Source organism: Cladophialophora psammophila (assembly GCF_000585535.1).
Source record: "Cladophialophora psammophila CBS 110553 chromosome Unknown aczJe-supercont1.8, whole genome shotgun sequence".
In the NCBI taxonomy this organism is placed as follows: domain Eukaryota; kingdom Fungi; phylum Ascomycota; class Eurotiomycetes; order Chaetothyriales; family Herpotrichiellaceae; genus Cladophialophora; species Cladophialophora psammophila.
The window spans coordinates 1,191,744-1,212,318 of record NW_006912929.1 but is presented as its reverse complement, the minus strand read 5'-3'; the positions used below and the strand labels follow the sequence as shown (position 1 = coordinate 1,212,318).

The 20,575-nt window shown below is 51.1% G+C and overlaps 9 protein-coding genes across 9 annotated transcripts; 3 read left to right on the top strand and 6 right to left on the bottom strand.

Moving 5' to 3' along the window:
- Positions 1-174: 174 nt before the first annotated feature.
- Positions 175-1,083, bottom strand: A1O5_06078 (uncharacterized protein; the record flags this gene model as incomplete). Its single annotated transcript, XM_007746674.1, has 3 exons — positions 175-213; positions 271-433; positions 485-1,083. 3 exons carry the CDS (start codon positions 1,081-1,083, stop codon positions 175-177), a joined length of 801 nt encoding a protein of 266 aa, XP_007744864.1.
- Positions 1,084-1,776: 693 nt separating this feature from the next.
- On the top strand, positions 1,777-3,430 carry A1O5_06077 (uncharacterized protein; the record flags this gene model as incomplete). Its single annotated transcript, XM_007746673.1, has 3 exons — positions 1,777-2,079; positions 2,135-3,185; positions 3,234-3,430. The coding sequence occupies 3 exons, from the start codon at positions 1,777-1,779 to the stop codon at positions 3,428-3,430; spliced, it is 1,551 nt and encodes a 516-aa protein (XP_007744863.1).
- Positions 3,431-4,280: 850 nt separating this feature from the next.
- Positions 4,281-4,622, bottom strand: A1O5_06076 (uncharacterized protein; the record flags this gene model as incomplete). The annotated part of the gene is made up of 1 exon (XM_007746672.1): positions 4,281-4,622. One exon carries the CDS (start codon positions 4,620-4,622, stop codon positions 4,281-4,283), a length of 342 nt encoding a protein of 113 aa, XP_007744862.1.
- A 172-nt stretch (positions 4,623-4,794) lies between these two features.
- A1O5_06075 (uncharacterized protein) lies at positions 4,795-5,259 on the bottom strand (the record flags this gene model as incomplete). The annotated part of the gene is made up of 1 exon (XM_007746671.1): positions 4,795-5,259. The coding sequence occupies one exon, from the start codon at positions 5,257-5,259 to the stop codon at positions 4,795-4,797; it is 465 nt and encodes a 154-aa protein (XP_007744861.1).
- A 603-nt stretch (positions 5,260-5,862) lies between these two features.
- On the top strand, positions 5,863-6,985 carry A1O5_06074 (uncharacterized protein; the record flags this gene model as incomplete). The annotated part of the gene is made up of 3 exons (XM_007746670.1): positions 5,863-5,901; positions 5,976-6,433; positions 6,493-6,985. 3 exons carry the CDS (start codon positions 5,863-5,865, stop codon positions 6,983-6,985), a joined length of 990 nt encoding a protein of 329 aa, XP_007744860.1.
- A 667-nt stretch (positions 6,986-7,652) lies between these two features.
- A1O5_06073 (uncharacterized protein) lies at positions 7,653-8,635 on the bottom strand (the record flags this gene model as incomplete). The annotated part of the gene is made up of 2 exons (XM_007746669.1): positions 7,653-8,273; positions 8,342-8,635. 2 exons carry the CDS (start codon positions 8,633-8,635, stop codon positions 7,653-7,655), a joined length of 915 nt encoding a protein of 304 aa, XP_007744859.1.
- Positions 8,636-10,161: 1,526 nt separating this feature from the next.
- On the bottom strand, positions 10,162-12,256 carry A1O5_06072 (uncharacterized protein; the record flags this gene model as incomplete). Its single annotated transcript, XM_007746668.1, has 5 exons — positions 10,162-10,326; positions 10,386-10,520; positions 10,574-10,799; positions 10,845-11,771; positions 11,820-12,256. 5 exons carry the CDS (start codon positions 12,254-12,256, stop codon positions 10,162-10,164), a joined length of 1,890 nt encoding a protein of 629 aa, XP_007744858.1.
- Positions 12,257-13,460: 1,204 nt separating this feature from the next.
- On the top strand, positions 13,461-15,259 carry A1O5_06071 (uncharacterized protein; the record flags this gene model as incomplete). The annotated part of the gene is made up of 2 exons (XM_007746667.1): positions 13,461-13,527; positions 13,626-15,259. 2 exons carry the CDS (start codon positions 13,461-13,463, stop codon positions 15,257-15,259), a joined length of 1,701 nt encoding a protein of 566 aa, XP_007744857.1.
- A 238-nt stretch (positions 15,260-15,497) lies between these two features.
- A1O5_06070 (arylsulfatase) lies at positions 15,498-16,979 on the bottom strand (the record flags this gene model as incomplete). The annotated part of the gene is made up of 4 exons (XM_007746666.1): positions 15,498-16,115; positions 16,166-16,276; positions 16,362-16,579; positions 16,787-16,979. The coding sequence occupies 4 exons, from the start codon at positions 16,977-16,979 to the stop codon at positions 15,498-15,500; spliced, it is 1,140 nt and encodes a 379-aa protein (XP_007744856.1).
- Between the last annotated feature and the right edge of the window lie 3,596 nt (positions 16,980-20,575).

Genomic DNA, 20,575 nt, shown 5'->3' with positions numbered 1-20,575 from the left:
ATGTCGGAATCTGTGGCTTGATATGAGGAAAATATTTTCACATGCTTCGATGAGACTGTATTGGTTGAATTGCTGCTAGCTGCTACAGCCAATGCTCTAATACAGCGTGAGGCTTGAATGCTGCCTCGTCACCATCCGCTCTCAATGTAAAGAAAAGCTGGCCCTTTACGACCTTTAACAGCCTTTTTCAATCGCCCCATCAACATTAATAACCTGTCCGTACCTAGTTAGATGAAAGTCGAGAATTGGATAGGTATCCAAGGAACTTACGCTTCCGGTGATGTAAGCTGATTGATCGCTAAACAAGAACAAGATAACCCTAGACACCTCTTCGGGCTCGGCAATACGTTTGAGAGCGGTTTTCTTCACCAAGATCTCATTCACTTGGTCGGGATTTCCCAGCTGATCAGCAAGAGCTGTGCGAATAATACCTCTGGAATTTGGTTAACCATATCAACACGAGACAGAAATTTGAAACACTCACGGAGCAAGAGCATTTGCTCGGATACCTCTTGCACCGACCTCGCGTGCTAGACACTTGGTCAGACCAATGACCCCCCACTTGGCAACAGAGTATGGTGCATTGAACTCGGGACCATATTGGCCTGCAATGCTGGCCGCATTCACAATGGATCCATGACCTTTCATTTGATTAAGCTCAGCTCGGATGGAGTTCTTGACTCCATTCAGGTTAGTTGCCAGCATATCGTCCCAATCGTTGTCGTTCAGCACATCAAGAGCGTAACCCTTCCCAAAAAAGCCCTGATTGCCAACATAACCAGCCATGTTTGCTGCGCCATCCAGTCTGCCGAAACGCTCTGCTACTGCCTTGACCGCAGCATTAACAATGTCGGCTTTTTGGACATTGCATTGAATGGAAATTCCTTGTCCACCGAGCTGTTCGACCTCAGCTAGGACTGCGTCGGGCTTATGTAAGTCCAAAAGACCAACATGAGCACCTTGTTGGGCAAGCATTAGAGCGGTTGTTCGGCCCATGCCGGAGGCTGCACCAGTAATGACAAAAACCTTTCCCTTCAAGTCACTATATACGGCTGTGCCGTTGACTTCTTGGAAGGTCGTCATTTGCAAGATATTGTTGCGACTGCGGGTCTCACGAAGCAGACAGGAGTGAATAAATGACTCGAAATGGGTGAGGGCTTTGGGCTTAATCCGTGAATCTGGGAATGTCTTAGGTCAATCAATAGCTCAAGCCGAAGCAAAGGGCTTTCATTTGAAGAAATCTCGTCCAAAACATAGCCCCGAAGAACGGGGCTTTGCTTCGTCATCTGCCAAATTTGTGTCATGCTTACTAGCTGTTGCGAAATCCACGGAGATAGTAATGTAGATAGGAATAGACTTTTCTATTTGGAAAATCGAGTGGTGTAGTCTGAGATAGACGCGCCGCAACAACGAGAGTTGGAATAAGGCGTAGAGAGCATCACGGAACCTTGTCTACAAAACAAATTCAGAAAAAGCCCATTAAGAATAACAGCCTGTGAAGATGCCGTACCGCTGAATCTGAATATTCAAATAAATTTGACCCGGAAAAAGGTATCCGGTATCAGCTAGCTAGCATTTTAGTGTAGATGATGAGGCGCGTTCCATCTCCGCCAGCTACGGAGATCTGATCCTGGGCGGAGTTGAAGAGCTGGTAAGAACAGAAACTGAGCGCTTTCGGTAGGCTGCCTGAGATTTTGTATTTATTGACGAGATTCTAACTTCTTATTAGCGCTGGCGACTTTGCTATCAACTCTGCCGTGCTGGGCGACCGAAACCATGGGTTTGGCACTTTTGCTCACACAAGCATTACAGCAATGGTGGTGGGCCATCTTATGTCTGCTATACTTTATGAGACTTTCCTATAACTACTCCAAACTATCGTCTATCCCGGGGCCAGTATTAGCTGGTGTGACTGACGTGTGGAGATATATTCATGGTCGGGCTGGTAAATGCATTGATGACTACCAATTGCACAGAAAATATAACTCCAAGCTACTACGTGTTGGGCCGAACCAAATTTCAGTTTCAGATGCTACCGAGGTGGCCAAAATCTATGGGTTAAACCCTATTTTCAATAAGGTATGCCTCCGGTGTATATATCATTGACGAGGTTGAATAGGCTGAACAATGGCAGGGGGAGGCTTATGTTACCCACAGCTTCAAGAGCATTCGAGGAGAGGTGATGCCTAATCTCTCTTCCACGCGAGATGAAAAACTCCACGCACGTCTGAGGAGGCCGGTAAACAATGCCTACTCCATGAGCACGGTCATTGACTACGAATATCTGATGGACTCTACCACCAACGTGTTCTTCCATGAGCTAACGGAACGTTTCGCACGGCCCGGCAGGGATTGCGATTTCGCAACCTGGCTCCAGATGTACGCTTTTGACGTTCTTGGTGAGATTACATTCAGTAAGCGATTTGGCTTCCTGGAGGCGGGGCATGATTTAGAGAACATGCTACACCATACTGCAAAGCATATGGAATATCTCGGCACAATGGGACAATTACCATGGCTCGACAAATGGTTCCGCCTCAACAACCCACTTGCGCGACTGTTGATGAAACCAAATGCTATTGTCAGGTTTACCACCAAGCACATTCGTGAGCACAAAAGCCGTTTCAAGGAACAGGGCAAACCGGATTTTGTTACACGCTTTCAAATGGCTCAAGGAAAATACCCCGACGTGATGACCGACTCCCAACTGATCGACTTTGCTGTAACAAATGTCAGTGCTGGTTCCGATACAACGGCGATAATTCTCCGCGCCGTCTTCTTCTATCTCTTGACAGATCAAGCAAGGCTCGAGAGGGTCATGAGCGAAATCAGGCGGACATTGGCACAGCGGCCAAGGGATGGCAGCTTTGGCGACCACTTCTCATGGGCCGAGGCGCGGCAGATGCCATTCCTTCAAGCATGTATCAAAGAATCTTTGCGGATACATCCTGCGCTGGGGATGATCTTGCCTCGTGTGGTTCCTGTTCAAGGCGCCACTATCTGTGGTGTTTTCATTCCCGGGGGCACGGAAGTGGGCTGCAATGCATGGACAGTCCATCGGGATAAAGATATATACGGTGAAGATGCCGACCTTTGGATCCCAGAAAGATGGTTAGACGACAATGAGGATAAGGTGAAAATCCTGGAGAGATATAACTTCGCCTTTGGTGCGGGGTCTCGGACTTGTAAGTGGTCGGCTATTTCGCCCCAAGTATTTTCTAATGGCGACGCAGGTATTGGACGTCATGTTGCCATGCTTGAGATCTCAAAGCTGGTGCCTGAAGTGTTTCGACATTTTGAGGTGGAACTGGTCGATCCCAATCGTTACAAAGCGAAAGCAGGGTGGCTGGTGGTTCAGTCGGGACTGGATGTTAGGCTGAGGGTGCGAGATCCAAGAACGTTAGATATTTCTCAGCAGACAATTGGATGACAGAGATGCTTTGGCATCAACCGAGTAATGGCCAATTTGGAAAGCTATACTCGATACTGTAACATTAAATTAGTGAGACAAATGCCTGAGTGGGTTTGGTTCTGCAAATTGGCAGTGGCTGTTGCCTGCATACTGCAGGATACGCACTGTCTGTAGAAATACAGAGTTTTAGATTGTCGGCCACGTATACAAAGCATCACACTCAGTTGAGAACGTTGGAGACTGTCTGCTGAGGTGCCCGGTATATAATCGGTTAGGGTGTTTCGTCCTATTCCTCTTAATATCAACAAGGAAAGCTAAACATGACCTAGAGGATGTGGTATCAAACTACTTTCTCTATACGGATTACTCTCATTCCACCCATTGTTCAATGCCCTTCTTTTGTAGGTCCTCGGGGAAGTTATGGGCAAAGTCTGACAGGCTTTTGGGATCCCACCCCGCCGGGCGAAGGTAGTTGAGGGCTTCGATCGTGCCGGAGAATCTCCACGTCGCATGTTCAGGGTGGGCGAGGAACTTTTGCAACTGTTCGTTATCTCGGGATAAAATGGGATCACAGGACTGATCAGCTGATCGTCCAGCCTGATGCAGCCGGTAGCAGGATGACACCGCCTGTTCCACGCCCAGATCAAGTCTCGATGATCGGAGAGCTCAATATCGTCATCGCAGACAAGGACGCGTGTGTATCGCTGCGTTCCACGAATTGACTTTGCCGTCACTACAATCTTTCGCACAAAGTCGTCCGCGGACAATTCGACTTTCTAATACCAGTCTCGAGGAACGGAGATGGTAAGAAGCTGCGGTGTGGCTCCCGGAGGCGCCCACGCTGAGGCGATCGGCAGCCAATGGTCTCTCATGTCTCCAGCACCATGGCTGAGGCTGAGTCCCCCGTGATCGTGTGGTCCTCATCCACCGGCTTCCCGGCCGACGTGACTGGTAGCAAGGGGTTATTGCGTTGAGTAATGGCACTGATTTCATACACTAGCTTCTCTCTAATTCGATCCGAAATGTAGCCGTGGAATTCTCCCATTGGCCCCCCTGGTGCACACCGGGTCAGCGAGACGTGACCTTCGACGACAATCTCTGCCTGGGCGGCCACTTCGAGTGCAACTGTCTTGCATCGAATTAGTTTGAGCGGCTCATTGAAAAGACATCTCAGGTAACCGGCCTCATCCACGCCATCCGACAGCGGCATGCCACCAGCGAAAAGAGATGCTGGCTCCGTTTCCTGTACACAACGCGAAGGGCATGGGTTTCCCGATCTTGCGCCACATTTCAAAGATCTTCCCATTGTGCTGGTACGGAGCAATGACTCCCGTCATGTGCTTTTTGTCCAGTATCATGGCGCGGGCTATCGACTAGTTCGTTCATTTGCCGTCCGGACTACGCACCACCCAAAAGCCCAAGCTATTGAAGAAACGGCCTCCATCGCCAAAGTGTATCAGTGGTGTAGGGATTTTGAGGAGGTCAACCTCATCACCCAGCAAGATATTCTCATGGACCGGCCCATCTTCGACAATGACCAGAGGAACGGGTGGCAGCTTGGTTGTCTTGGCCAAAGTTTGCACGATTTCTGTGCCGGGGGTAGTGGGATCCAATCCAAGAGTCATGGCAATTCGTGCCATGCGAGCCTTGGGAAGAGAGCTGTAGGAGAGGGGTGCTCCTACTACGCGATATCTCGCGTGATGGCGGATATTGCTGAACACTAGGACGGGAGCAAATTTTTCATGCCTGCGTCGGATGATGGCACCAATTTCGAGGTGGGTGTTGACCTCTCGCGTAATCTCTGCGACATCGCCTAGATCTGACAGGGCGGCCAAGAATTCTCGCATACTAGCATAGCGATTCCTCTGAGGAAGCTCAGGAAGAGTAAGAGACCCATTTTACAATGTTTGGTAGCTACAACACCCCAGTGCAACCGGCATAGCGGTCTGCGCCTCAGTAAATATGGGATGTGTTAAGATGTGGAGCCACATCCTAAGCTCTCTTTGATTGGCGGATGAGCTCAGCGGCGCGGAGTTTCGGCATTTCGGCCTATTGTGGGGGTGCCCATTGGCGAGCCGAGATGTGTCCACATCCAAGGAGTCCACCAGGACAATACAAGTGAAATTTGGTATTGGCTCATAAGCTCACAAACAAACGACAGCAGAGCTAGGAGCCGAGCGTTGAGCCAATCTGGGGAGGTTGATTAACTGATTGGGAAAATCTATCTAGAAGGACAGCGAGGCTTTGAAGAGGTGACAGATACCCAGTACCAGGGTGCCAAGATATACTGCCAGTTTTAGGCCTAATAAGGCTAGTATCATCGTGCTTGTAATATTCTGCGGGCCGAGTACGTCGGCAGCTCTCGCCGGGAATCCCCTGGTTATTGGATTTGATCAAAAGCATCATTTCCACAGATATGGTGGGGGGGGGGGGGTATCAGAGCATGACACATGATATATATTTCAGGCGATATACCTGAAGTACATAAGGTACGGCGTATTCTCTTTTGGCTAAGGCGGTTCGGGGACGGCAGGCCTGTTCTCGCCTTCGGCTTGAAATGTAGGTCCTCATTATCGGTGCTGGTCCGACAGGGTTAGCAGCTGCGCTCCACCTCGAACGACAAAATGGGCTGTCATCGACAGTATACGAGATTCGTCCGGAGCCCACCGCACTAGGAGGTGCGGTCATGGTGCCTTGCAACGGATTGAGGCTTCCTGGATCGATCGGTCTCTACGAGCGGCTATCGCTCAAGGCAGCACAGTCCACCAAAAATGTGTTATACTCCAGTCAGGGCGAAGAGCTTGGGAAACTCGTTTTGGGATCATGGAGCGCCGAGAAGACAGGTTACTGGCCTATGAGGGTTAAGAGGACGGACTTACAGGAGGCACTGTGCACCGAGGCCCAGACGGAGGAAATTCCGATTCACTACGGCAAACGCCTCGTAAGCAACAAAGACCACGACAAAAAGGTTACAGTCATGTTTTCTGACGGCAGTGTTGACACCGCCGACCTGCTCCTGGGGTGCGATGGTGTCCACTCCGGCGTACGCACGTTCTACGTCGATCCACGGCTCTCGCCAGATTATTCAGGCATCTCGACCATCTATTCTTTGTCCCTGTATCTGTGCTGCCCCCTAAGGGCGGGGTGACGAATCTGACAGGAACTCTGACTCCGCATAAAATGTTCGCGCTCATGCCGTGCACCGCGTCTGGGGACACACTCTACTGGGTTTTCTCTTACGAAGTCCCTATGCCGGCCTCGGGAAGCAGCAGCAGCCGCGACGGCTGGGCAGAGCGTAGCCGAATAGAGGAAGAAGGGTTTAAGCCCACCTTGCTTGCCATCCTGAACGACGTCCCTACCAAGTGGGGCGCTCTTCTGAGGGAGGTGGTCGGAAAGACCGACGTCGTTAAGTTCTACCCCATCTACAGGCTTCGACTGGGAGGGAAGTGGTCCAGGGGCCGATGTCTCCTGATAGGCGATGCCGCACACGCCATGTCCCCCCATGTCGGTCAAGGAGTGAGCATGGCCCTGGAAGATGTCTTCCTGCTCTCACGGGTACTAGAGCTGAAATAATTCGCGTCTTCCAGTTCCTTGTCGGCGGCCTTTGACAAGTTCGACGAGATTCGGAGACCGCTGGTCGAAAGTTCGCCACACTTGTGGCTAGGCGGGGCGAGATGAGAAAGAAAACCGGTCCCTGGGCACAGTGGCTCAAAGAGCTCCTTTTCTGGGCCAGACTGAGGGCCATCAAATGGACGTCTCTGGACAGATGGGGATTCCGGGAGGGGGACTTAGTTTACGATGTTGACGAGATCCCGGTATAGTCTTCCCGTGTCTGGATCTTTGCATTTATTTGACAGCAGTGGTTTCACTTATGGGCTATGCCTTCTCACTCCCCTTCAAATTGCTTGCAGGAAGACGGTCTGGTTAATTGAGATTGCAAAGTGTTTTCTGAGTGCTCTACATCAATGCGAGTGCCGCCAGGCTCTTCTCTACACGATTCTTCTTAACGACTCCTCGCCTGCTATAAAACTATGAAAGTATGTGTGCGCCCTACGAGCTTGCGACGTCTGCCACCCAGGCACCGCAGTACCACTGGAGTACTTACGCCCTAGATGTACATATACCGTGTCTTTCTGTGTTTTGGAATGGTGATGTATTGTACATTGACTAGTCTAAGTGCTAGCATATGATTGAGATGCGAACTTCTTGGGCGCTAAATCTACAGGTCATGATCCGTTGCTCAAATGTTCCTTACCAAGTCTCCTAGGAACTGTTCCCTCCAGTTGAAAAAGATGCTTGCATGTGTCTCATCCTCGACTCTGAGGACTGCTCGGTCACCCAAACGTTTGGCTATCGTTTCCCCATGGTTGAGCGGAACGTTGACATCCAACTTCCCATACCACAGCTGCACAGGCACGCCGGGACGAATATCCTCGATGCGGAAACCAAAGTCTGTGCTCAGCACCCTCCCATCCTGCAGCGCTCCATCATACCCATGAGCGAAGGCTCCCCGAGTCGAGCGTAAAAAACGCCGGGCATTGACTTCGTTTGTCATGGATTCAAAGTCTTTCTGATCGGCCACCGTCTTTGGCTTTGAAAATTCTTTCATATGACGCTCAAGGCGCTCCTCGTCACTCAGGTCCAAGCGGCCACATGTTTGCGACTGCCAAAACCACCGATTAATGAAGGCGGGGGTGTATCGATACCCAAATGCGAACCCGATCCAGTTCACCCAGCGCGCCCCTTTCATACCAATTTCGTATACAGGCCCAAGGCCGCAGACGATTGAAACACATTTAAGCTTGTCCCTAGGTAGTGCGTAGGCGCAAGCCAGCGCATATGGCCCACCGCCTGAGACTCCCTGTGTCATGCTCGTCTTTAGTGCCACTGATCTCGAAGATGGCTCGGAAGAACTCTGATTGCACGTACCAGGACACCATAGCTCTCCAACTTGAGATGATTTGCCAGGTGTTCCACATCTTTTGGGCAGTTAAGAAGTGTTCGACCGGGCTGTGGCGAGCTCAAACCCATTCCAGGTCTCTCTGGAGTGATGATCCGGGCCCCTAATTTCAAGCCAAGATCATGGAGATGGGCGCCCTCGAAGCGGGATCCTGGATGGCCATGTATGAAAAAGACAGCACGCCCTGTCGGCGAGCCGTACTGCGTATATCCAAGCTTTCGGCCATCCGGTAGCAGAAGACTGTCCGAGGTGTCATTGTCCATATTTATGCGAGATGTTGAAGATTCTTGTGTGCGTGGGCTCGAGTGCTCGCTAAGAAACAATTTAGGAAGATGTGCTATGAAGTCTCGAATATAATAGGCAAGACGGATTGGAGATATTGGGCACAATGTGGAGACTAGGCTGATGCGGGTAGCCTAGTGAGCCGAGTGGCCCCTACGGCCAAGTGTCTGGGGCTCCGCAAGGCTCCGATAGAAGCCGCAAATGAGTCATGAGAATAGGCGAGTGCTGAGACCGACTCGAAGCGGACGCCAGCTCTACAGCCACCTCTATCAAAATACTTCCACGTGCTGATTCTTGTCTTTCGTTGAGACCGAGGCCAGATTCCGTCAACAAAGTCGGAATGATGATCGTGTAGCATCAACGGTGGCCAGGCACCGGGTTGCTGCAAGACGCCTGAGTGTGCGAGACACGCATGGTTGCCCAAGGGAACATTGGGTACGAGGTAGGGCCCCTTGGCCTGGTGAGCCCCACCACGGGAGGCCTCTAGGCCCCCTTGCTGCCCAGTTTGTACTGCAATGCAGTTGTAGTGCTAGGTACTGGGTAAAGGCCTAAAAGCCTGATTGGGCTCGCCAAGGGCTCAGCTCTAAGAAACAACCGTAAACCTAGATCTCTTACTTCAAACCTTGAGCCTCTGTAGCATTTGCTCTGACGTCGCTCAGGATAAACATGCACTCCGTCAAGTTCGGGGGAAGAGACCAAAAAGAGGCAGGCACATGCAAGCAGTCAATAAGGCTTCACGTCACTAATGCCTTGGCGACTGCCATCCAGACGGAGTCGACAACGCTTCGCTGCTGGAGCATTTGTGGCTGATGTGTGACTAATTTGAGATCAAATTGTGGAGAATCCCGATCATTCAAAGGAGCCTTTGCCATCAAGGTTTGGATGGGTTGCCAGAAGCACTCCGGACAACTCAAGATAGATAACTGCTTCGGCCTCAGATGTGTTGAGCCTCGCTCCCGGCTAGATTCTTTTTGTCGCTGTCGGTGGCATTCTTGACTCTCAGGCCTCGTCACATACCCAGGAAGCGGTGTTCCTGCGAGCATGTTACACCACATAATGCATGTGGGTGATGAAGCATCTGGTGGATAGATTCCTTCAAGCCGTGACTGAGACATGCAGTTGATCTCGGGAAGAAACCGACCTTGTCCCGCAGCCTGAGCTGATCAAAGGAACAGAGGGTGTTCACGAGGCTGAATATTGCAGGTTTGTTTCAAGGAAAGAGTTCTTTAGAGGGTATTAGGCCTTTGAAAGGAGACTGCGTCCCCTTTCGAGACGTTCCGGTTTCGAGGGCGTTCGGGAGCCTGAAACAATCCTAAAGGAACTCGGTGGTGCCTAGCATCCATCCGTGCCAAAGCCAAGCCAGACTATAAACATCACTATTATCAATTCGATATAGGTATGAAATTTACATCCGTCTGTAAGATAGAAAGAGCATCCCGTGGCATTAGCCGCAGGGGGCGGCATCAATACCCAATACCCGACCCAGCCATCTCTCTCTCCCATCTCATTAGATTCCTGACGACGCCTGATCCCGTTTCTTCTTAGCGTGATCAATCTTATACCTCACTGTCTCACTCAGTATGGTGCTCAGCGCTTGAAATGTGCCTTCACCTGTCTTTGCAGACGTCTCAACGTACGCGACTGCACCGATCTTCTTGCGCACATTTTCCGCCTGTTCGCGGAGGGTTAGCTAGTGATCCTGCGGTGAGGGAATGGTGGATGAATACTAACCTGTTCGAGTGTTACGGGCTTTTGCGACGTCTTACGGAGCTCTTCAATCGTCTTTGGATCGTATCGCAAGTCTTTCTTACAGCCGACGAGGAATATTGGTGCTGCAGAGCAGAAATGGAGGACCTCTGAGATCCACTAGAGACATGTCAGCTGGCTCATCCGCTAAATTCATACCAATGACCTGGCACCTTTGCTTGTACGTTATCCAGCGAGTCAGGGGAGTCTATCGCAAAAGTAATAACCACGGCGTCTGCATCAGGATATGACAAAGGCCGCAATCTGTCATAGTCCTCCTGTCCAGCGGTATCCCAGAAATGAACCGTGAAGTCTTGCTTATTCAATTCAAAATCTGCCACATAGTTCTCGAAGACTGTGGCTACATAGACTTCAGGAAAAGTACCTTTGGTGACCATGCTGTGCTAGATTAGCAGACACTAATGAGGTAGTAATAAGCCTTACATCAGTAAGCATGTCTTCCCTGAAGCACCGTCGCCAACGAGTACTATCTTGAGTTTCCGTGGCAGTTTGCTTTTCCGCCACCTCGATGATGTGGATTGCGGATCATCCATCATGGGACTTCGGACTGCGAGTGAGTTCATTGACTTATTGAACCGGAACCAGCTTAATCGTTTCCGGTTCGACTTTTCAACGCGTCGGATATCAATTGTCGGGAGCTGAAACTTTGGGCTAGACACAGGTTCAATATTAGATACGGCTAGATCCGACTTTACATCATGATCATTTGATTTTGTTGACGGATTTTCGCTTCCCTTTGCTGGATGTCCTCCAACTGGTTTCCGTCGTGGAATTGGCGCTGGCGCCAGTGAGTGCGATCCGGAGGTTACATTTGTGTTTCCACTCGGTATGTTCGTTAGATCGCCATTGCTTGTTACAGGTGACAGGTCTACGGGTCGATCGTTGGTGCCGGTGCTGAGTGTCAGAGCCGAACTCGACTTGGATAGTGTATGCACCGGCAGAGTCCTGGCAGTTGCGTGAGTCGCAGCATGCTCAACAAGTACTTCCCGACTCGGCTCATCGAGCGTAAATAATGTCTCCTGGCGCTTATCGGAATAGATCCAGTCGAGTGTATTCTGCGAAGCTTCAGATCTGAACCAGTCTCCGAAATCTGACGTGAAATCATCCAGGTCCTTCAAATTGGCCACATCGGTTGTGTCCCCAGCGATGACAGTCGCTGCTGATGTAATTGTCCTTTTGAGATTCGTGATCTTGGTCATACCATCAGCCTCATTGGAATGCTCGAATAAGGTCTGAAGTGCTGTCAACTTGATCTCGACATTGGTCGCCAGCCGTTGGAGGTCTTGATGCGTGGCTCTAGACGTGACTAAGAGCTCTTCGGTAGTGCCCTTTATACTATGCGCATTCCATCTGGTGTCATGTTAGAACAACTACTGCGTTGGACGTAGCAAGGCTCACAGAATTATGGTCTGTAATGAAAGCTGAAGCGTATCCCTATATACCTGTACTTCTTGCCGGCAGGTGACAATTTTATCGGCAACAGCCTTGATGCGTATCTGCTTGCGTGCGCTGTCTAAGATTTTAACATGCTTGTTAGCATCTTCAAGCACTTTCTGTAGCCCAGCGAGACTTTGTTGGCCGTCCTCGAGCGACTGGAAGAGATTGGCCCAGTGAGCTCCAACATGGCCGGTCTCAGGCTTATCGCTGTTCATCTCCTCAAAGGTGGCTTCCATCGATTCAAGCACCGATCGTAAGGCTCTGAGATCAACCATCATTGCCGTGATCACATTTTTCACTTCCGCAGCGCCAATAAGAAATTTGCGAAGTGAGACGCCGACGGATATGCAGCATTTTAGCAGCGTTGCGACGCCCACTGTGATGGAGAGCGGATCCATGGCACTCGTATCTCGCCGGCTGGCTCGCTAAAGATATTCAATCGCTCAAGACTGCGGCCCGGCGGAACACCACTTTTGTGCATCGGCTTTGTTCTGATCGGATTCAAAACAGTGGTAATATTCGGGGAAGGCGATTTAGCACGTCGGGTGCCTTAGAGTATTGTCAAGTTGGTTGTTGCAGCTGCAACCGAAGCGTCGAGGTTGAAGCTCGACAGTTTGGTGTAGGGAGGGCGAACGGGTTTCGCGAGCGTGCGACGATTCTGGCACCGTGAACGATTTGGGCGAGGCAAAATCTGAGCCGTGGTTAGCAGCTGAGATAGCAGAGAAAGGGTGTCAGTAGGTCAGGCTGTCGTTGACATTCGCCATCCAGGGCGCTCAGGACAGTGCAACTGCTATCAACTGTGCCGATGGCACATGAACGGATGGTGAACAGCTGTAGCATGAGGCTGCAGAAGCAGGCGACATCTTGGACGTCTTGAACCATTTAGCCTCAGGGCGCTGTACGGTGTTTTAGCAGCGCAGTGGGCAGGAACAGGATTTGGGCCAGAGCAGACCAGGGCAAGGCAGACTCACCCATCACGTGCGAGCTCGCGACTAACGGAGGTTAGCACCAGGCTGCGAGGCTGGGGGCTTCAGGCTCGCTTCAGGCTCGCTAGAAGTGGCACGTCTGCCCATTGGGCATTTTTGTAGGATCTTCAATCTTCTAGGCTCCTTCTTATCAGGAAAAATGATAGAATTCCCCAGACAGCTATGTTTCGTCGATAGCGGCGGTCCTGTTGTTAATATTACATCCTCTTGCCGTCTGTGTCTAGTGCTTGCCACCACTCCGTTGGCTTTCGTATAAGCTGCGGCCAGGACACTGTGTGTTCCTATGAATTGTGATTCAAATATGATATACCTTGTTTCGCACGGCCTTTGCGAGTATTGTCAACGTATCACCATAAACTCGATTATCTCAACGGGCCCAAGGGACCCCACGGCTGGCCCGTCACAAGGAGGTCTGTTCCATCAGCCAACTTTAGATGCGTTGCGGAGATCGTCACTGTCCTGCCAGCTGTGCGCATTTTTCTACTCCGCGCTCGAACGAAGCAATACTGGTGATGAAATCCCACAGGAATACAGCGTGCGGAAGGGCAGTTGCATCCGACTGATTGCCGGCACGACGGCTTTCTCGAATCTGTCGACACCCAAAGGGCTATTCCACATGCTGATCTGGTCCCGTTGGAGCAGCTTCGCCAAACCAGGATACCTGAATATCACGACTGAGCCTGGTGAGTTGCTGATCTAAAGCGGATACATCACGATTGTTATCCTCCATTCGGACCATTATACCCAGTTAATAACCTCTTTTTACTGAGACTCTCCACAGACGATCCTTTGGCTCTTGCCGGGGATGTAGTCGGAAGACAAATCCCTGAAAGCTGCGAGCCTGTTGGATGTGCCCATCGAATCAAGAAGTGGCTTAGCGATTGTGAAACTGGACACCAAAATTGCCGGAATCCACTAGTGATATCCGAGAAGACGCCATTTCAGCCACGCGAATCGCATGTTCTTGAAGACCCTTTGCATCACTTGTCGCTACCTCCAAGGCTTATCGACGTCGGCGGCATTTCTTCAGCGACTCTGCGGCTCAAGGAGACTGACGGTTTGTACGGACGATATTGTGCGTTATCCTACAGCTGGGGCCGGTCCAAGTCTTTTCGAACGCACAGAGCCACCTATCAAGATAGAATCCGTGGCTTTCGACTCGAGGATCTTCCGACCACTATCAGAGATGCTGCCTACTTGACCTACAACTTGGGTTTCCAGTATCTGTGGGTGGACGCTCTCCACATTATACAAGATGATAGAGATGACTGGGCTAAGAACTCAGCTATTATGGATGAGATCTATGGCTTTGCGACTCTCACCATTGCTGCTTCCGTGTGTGAAGACAAGTGGCAACCCCTGTTTCGAAAAAGGACCCAAGCTGAAAGCATCCAGATTTCCTCACCTTGCTCTAATGATAGCTCTAGGTATGGAACCATGACACTGTCTCATTCGGATGGCCTATTTGACGACATCGTCAAGGCGTCTCCGCTCGCTTGTCGAGCGTGGACTTTACAGGAGAGCGCGCTATCACTTAGGGTTGTATATTTCACTAAGCAACGCGTATTCTGGGAATGTCAGCAGTCCGTTCTGGCCGAGGACGGTTCAATTTTTGACAAGTCCCTCAGAAGTCGAATATTCCTCCCACCACTAGACCGGAAACCAACTCTGCAGCTAAAGTTGGTTCGTTGGCAAAGCGTCGTTGATGATTACGCCCCGCGTAGACTGTTCGCCGCAAGCGACAAGCTACCGGCTTTAGCTGGTCTGGCGCGGCAATTCCAGCAGATCACCGGTGCAACGTACGTAGCCGGGTTGTGGCGCGAGGGACTACCGCTCGACCTACTTTGGACAGTAAACGCCAACTTGATCACCCAGACAGGCCATAGGGTGAAATCGTGGAGGGCGCCATCTTGGTCATGGGCCTCTATCGACGGCGCCGTTCGTTCTGACGGGTATCAAAATCTGGTGTTAACCTCATCATCAGGACCACCGGTGGAGCAATTGGAGATCCTGGACATCGATATCTCTCCAAGAGAAGGGGCAAATCCTTTCGGCGAAATCACAAGGGCCACTCTCCACGTGCGTGGCAAAGTGCAGCGTCTCAGCCGCGCCCTCAAAAGACAACGACCGTATAGTAAAAGGGGCCGGCTGACAAAAGTTTCACGAAGCTATCCGACAGAACCTCCAAGTGGCGAAATAACCTTCGACGATGAGGTCTTAGATGGAGCTGTGGTCCCAGTGGACTTTCTCTGCTTGCTTGTGGATAGACGGAAGTTTGACTCAGGGCACTATGGGTCTGCCTTTATCGCTGTAGAAGAGGTGGAGAATGGTCACTTTAAAAGACTCGGTGCAGGCTACATCGATGGAGATTCCTTCTTTGCTTCCGAGTGTCTGCAGGCACTTACTTTAATATGAGCACTTGGAAACCTGCCCTCCTTCCGCTGGGCCCTGCCGTTCAACTCCAACCGAGGCAGTCTTCCTCCTCCCTGAGAAGCTTCACGAAGGAGCAGGGTCTGTGACAAAAGTCCCCCACTCGAAATCTTCCACCACTCCCACCTCTTGCATATATGTGCAATATGCAGCAAGAAGTTCTTTCATCTTCAACGGGTATGTCGCTCTTAGATCATTTGTTTCCCCTGGATCTTGGACCAGGTCATACAGCTGCCAGATGCCCGCCCAAATGGCTCCGGAATGAAAACTGCTTTCCATCGACCGCTCCGCAGTCCTCTGCGGCTAAAGAGTTCTTGTGTCCAATGTTGTCCACCGAGTTGTCGTAATACTTGTCTAGATGGGCAACCGTGTTGTCACCCATCACCGGCACGGCCTCGAGCATGACCCCCTCAGCCCCATTGTCAGACATGAATAGCACGACGGTGCGTTCAAGCTCGCCAGTATCCTCGAGATAGCAGATAACCCGTCCGATTTGCTCGTCCATGCGGTCCACCATGACCGCGTAGACTTCCCATCGTGCGGGAGGAATACGCTTTATCGTCCACCGAGAGAGACTCCCACTCCTGTGCGAGGCGCTGCCGCCAAATGCGACCACTTCGTGAGGAAGGACATCTGCAGCAACTAAGCCCATTTTCTTCAGGTTTTGCAAACGCCGCTCACGGAGTGCAGCGGGCCCGGTGTCGTAGATTCCTCGATACTTCAGGATGTTCGCGTCCGGCGCTTGAAGAGGCCAATGCGGCGCCGCGAAAGGCAAGTATGCAAAGAAAGGTCGATCTCGGTCGTGCTTGGAAGCGGCCCTCTCGCCGAAATATTGCAACAACTTGTCGACGTAGGAATCGGTCGATAGAAATCGGAACTTAGGTCACAGACAGGGACTCTCCTATCGTCCTCGACGTAGAGGCTTGGACAATGCTTCATCCACCCCAGCAATTCGTCGCCCGGCTCAAGCTGGGTTTCGTAGCCATAGTGGTTGGCAGCCCCCTATCCCATCCCTCTGTCGTCAGCAGGGGCACCGTTCTTCCAACCACATAGGCATACCGGGTTCGGGAAGTCGGTGGTCACTCACTGGAAGAAGAGCGAAAGACTTCTCGAAGCCACGATCGCAAGGAAACTGTCCAGACTCACTGCCCAAATGCCACTTGCCTGCCATCATGGTGAAATAGCCAGCATCTCTCAGCAAGCCGGGGAGCGGCGCTACAGTATCATTAAGGAAACCTTCATATCCGGGCTTGTTCCTGTGGAACTCTGCTTTGGCCTCAGCCATCTTTCCTATGCCGGCAATATCTATCTCGCCAATTTTCCCCCCAAGCAGGGCGTGGCTGGTTAGTTATTGGACAAAATCTTCTCAGTTGAAAACCCCTCAAACGATGAGAAAAGCCTCTCTGGGGTGTGGGAAAGGGGACAAGATCAAAGGGGCGTTGACGAACGGCCAACGTGCCAGGGGGCAGATGACTCTCGTTGAACAAGAATCTACACCGCCGTTTGACCTACGGTGGTCTGTCCCGCTCATCAGCATTGACCTTGTTGGAGAGCATGCCGACGCCGCGTGGAAGTCGGTGAACCGCAGGCCCTCCGCCGCCAGACGATCCAGATGTGGCGTTTCAATCTCGCCGCCGAACGCACCCACGTCTGAGAAGCCTAGATAATCCGCGACGATGACCAAGATATTCGGTCGAGTTGTCATTTTGTTCCTGAGGGAATTGTATAAAGTCTTAGTAGATGGGGACCGACTTTCCTTATATCCCCGAGACGAGGGATACGTCTTGCGCTCCAGGCTCTGACCGAAGCTGTACAACAAACTTCCATATTGTTTTCTATATCTTCGAGATTTTAGGCCAAGTGAGAGACCCCTCAAGTATCCAAGGAGCCGGATGGGGCAAGGGGGCAAGGGGGGCAAAGCCGGCTATATGGGCCGTTCAGACCGTTTTCAGATAGTCCAGTGTACTTGTGTGGGACATCCCGTTCCGTATATTGAGTCTATATCAGACTCCCAGCCTACAATGGTGGTGGCTGGGTCCGAAAATGCAGTAGTGCTCGTAGTATTGTCAGGAACGAGCGGTCCATCAATTAGAAGGGCGTTGACTGCAAAAGGCCGACATTCCTCGCGGACCCCTACCTAGCCCAGGCTTCCGGTGAACTATGAGGAAGGATGCCACCATCAAACGTGGCGATTTAGTTGGGAACTTCAAGTGCGCCAGAAGGAGACGAGGGGACTCGAAGAAGTACAAGCGCTACACCACCGAGTCCCGAATGTACCTACTTCGTCTCTATATATCATGGGGTTCCGAATATACCATACCTACTCTGCCTATATCATGGGGTCCCGAAGGATGAATTATCCTCGGCTCAGAGCATACGGTTCACGAGGCATAGACTTTCGTTTTGTTTGGAGAGAAGGAAAAACTAGTGGTGACCAGTCTGATCTAGAATGAGGTTCACCGCGAATATGACAGAGACACTACAACAGATTCAGACTAGCAACGGAGAGCTACATCCGAGTAACGAGTAGTTGTTGCCGGGCTCCACTGTTCACACTTCAAGCAACACCACTACCGCCGCCGATAGTCGATCTTACAAGGACTTTGCATGTTCTCTCAGACTGTACCGGATTCTTATGGGTACCAAATCATAGACCGCCACCCGAAATGCGTCTCGCTTTACCTAGGGCACAGCCCATCTGGGTTTTGGCTCCCAACATATTTCTACAGCATATGGCGAAGCGGCTTCTCCAGCTTTTGGGGAACCTGTGGGGGTAATTTGGTCAACATAGAGCCTCGCGAGTCGGGAGTCGGATAATTTCTCGTTGGGCAATGGTCTTGGATGTTGATGCGCCGGGATATAAAAGGGATCGAATCTGATCTATCGCACAGTATGAGGTTTCTACGATCGATCGTTGCACCATCCACAGGCGAAAGGTCTAAATTACCCCATATCTGACTGATATTTGTGACTCGACATTACCACGGCAAAGAAAGCATGGCAGAGGATGTAAATTATTGCGCTCTTTATCATCTTCCCCGACAACAAATCCGAGAGAGTGTCGCTTCATACCCACTCGTTCACTAACTCTTCTCCGCAACAGACTATTTGTGGAGCCCCTGGACACAGACTGGATGTTTCCGAGAGCGCAGACGATGTGTACGCGCGAGAGACGAAGTTTGAGCAGCAGACAAGAGAGTATATCTCTCAAGAATCCACCATACATGTCGAAAAGACAGGGCTGTTTCATTATATGTTTGAGCCATACAGGGTGAGCAGTTCTTGTCCCTTTCAAACCTTTTATCCAGCGGTTATATCATCACATCAATACCTATGCTGCTTGCGGTAGACTGACTGAATTGTCTGTATCCATTCAGGCTCTGTCTCTGTTCAGCATGTCCCTGGGCTGGACGGCAGGGGCATGGGGCTTCAATCCGGCGGCTGCAATTCTGACCCTCATTGCGGCCGACATAGGTGAGAGCCCACGCTAAGTTATAGGATTTTCAAGAGACCAGCCTAGAGTGTACTTATTGATCATCTCATTCAACGGCCGCGGCATTGTGGGAGGTAACTTGTCCCTTCTTCGTGTTACTGAAGAGAATTAAAAAAAATTTCTGTCATGATGAGGAACGCTGCTAATATAAGGCATGGAGCGTGAGCAGGGCTCCTCGCGGCCACAGCAACCAAGTTGGACACATTGATCGGAGCGAATGTGCGCATACCCCCTTGCCATGAGCCCATTGTCTTGCCGCATATATGATAAATTTGTGAATCGATGATCTGACCTTGTCGATTGGGGATAGATAATGATCGGTCTTGCAGTGGCCGCGCAATTCGCCGCCATGGTCATTGCTACAGGTCAGTCATCTTAACATCCCTCGCTCGTCTGCTCTGCCTTCCTCTCCCCTGTCCATATCTCTCCTCTCTCCCCTGGTAAACTGTGAATCTGACCCTTCTGCTTCCCCAGAGCTCCTCCCAAGTAAACACAAAATGCTCACCATGGCCATCATAATGTGTCTCGTCTTTCCGGCAGCAGCTCTGAGTCCCTATCTTGGTGAGTTCCTATCGTTTTTCGTTTCTTTTCTTCTCATGGCTACAAAGGCTTGACACTCTACCGTAACGATGCTGATCATTCTCACCTGCTCCAGGGCGACGACTCTATGAAATTGCATTTTGGAGATGGATCTATTACATTTACACAATCATAGTTGGTAAGAGCACAACCGACACAGCCTGCTTACTATACTCTCGCGGGGCTCTTTCCGCAAATAGGCCTCCACTGACTGAACACACACCAAAAGCTGTCGAATTGGCGATATTCTTCTTCTTCTACCACCCTAGGGACTCGATCACAGTCTTGTTCATTCGTTCGCGTCTCAAGCGCCTTGATTCCGGCGGCATGATTCTTGCTTCAGCAGGCTTGACGCTCTACACCCTCGGCCTTTCCTGGGGAGGCAACCCGACACCATGGAAGTCAGGTATGTGTCAGAGCCGGGAGAAGATACATGGCAGCGAAAACTCTCCGTCTCCTACAAAGAGGTGCGGCGGATCTTGACTGATTCCGTGCTTAGGCTGAGTCTTGGGGACCCTCATCGGTGGATTCGTAGCATGGATCCTTCTCATATTCTATGGTACAATTTGCCCGCCTCCCCCTCCCCCTTTTCGTACGAATATCGGAGAGACCCAAAGAAATTCTGATCTCCAGCAGAGTTGTACAAGCCTCTGACTGAGCCTTTTTTACCGATGAGGTTGTTCAAGGACATCAGAGGCTGTACGATGTTAGTTGTGGTCGCGAGTTCCGGAGGTATTGCATTTGTGGGCATGCATATCATCTGGCCCATTCGTAAGTTTCCATTCCTTTTTCTCTTTGAACGTCTTCTCGTATATATCTTGAAATGCTGTGCTAATCTGCACGACGCTGCTTCGTGCTGAAGAGGTGATCCGGTTCTACGGGCAGAATTCAGACTGGCAGACAGTGGCCTGGATGTCTTCAACAATGGGCTTCGGAACGTGGGCAGCCACCGTGTTCTGCGGTCTGTTCTGGTCCAACATCGGCCATGTCAAGTGGCAGCTGGTCTTCTGATGTGTCTGGCTGACCGCGTTCACGGGGGCCTTGATGAACTGCTCGCCTCACAACAAGCCATTTGCCGCCGCCATCTCCTTCCTTGCTGGTTGTCCCGTCGGATACCTGGAGAATCAGACGGGCATGTTGGTGCAGTTGATCGCACCTGAAGGCGAATCGGCCACGTACTTTGGCTCCAGTCAGGGGATCCGTACAGCCGCGGGTTCAGTGGGAACCGC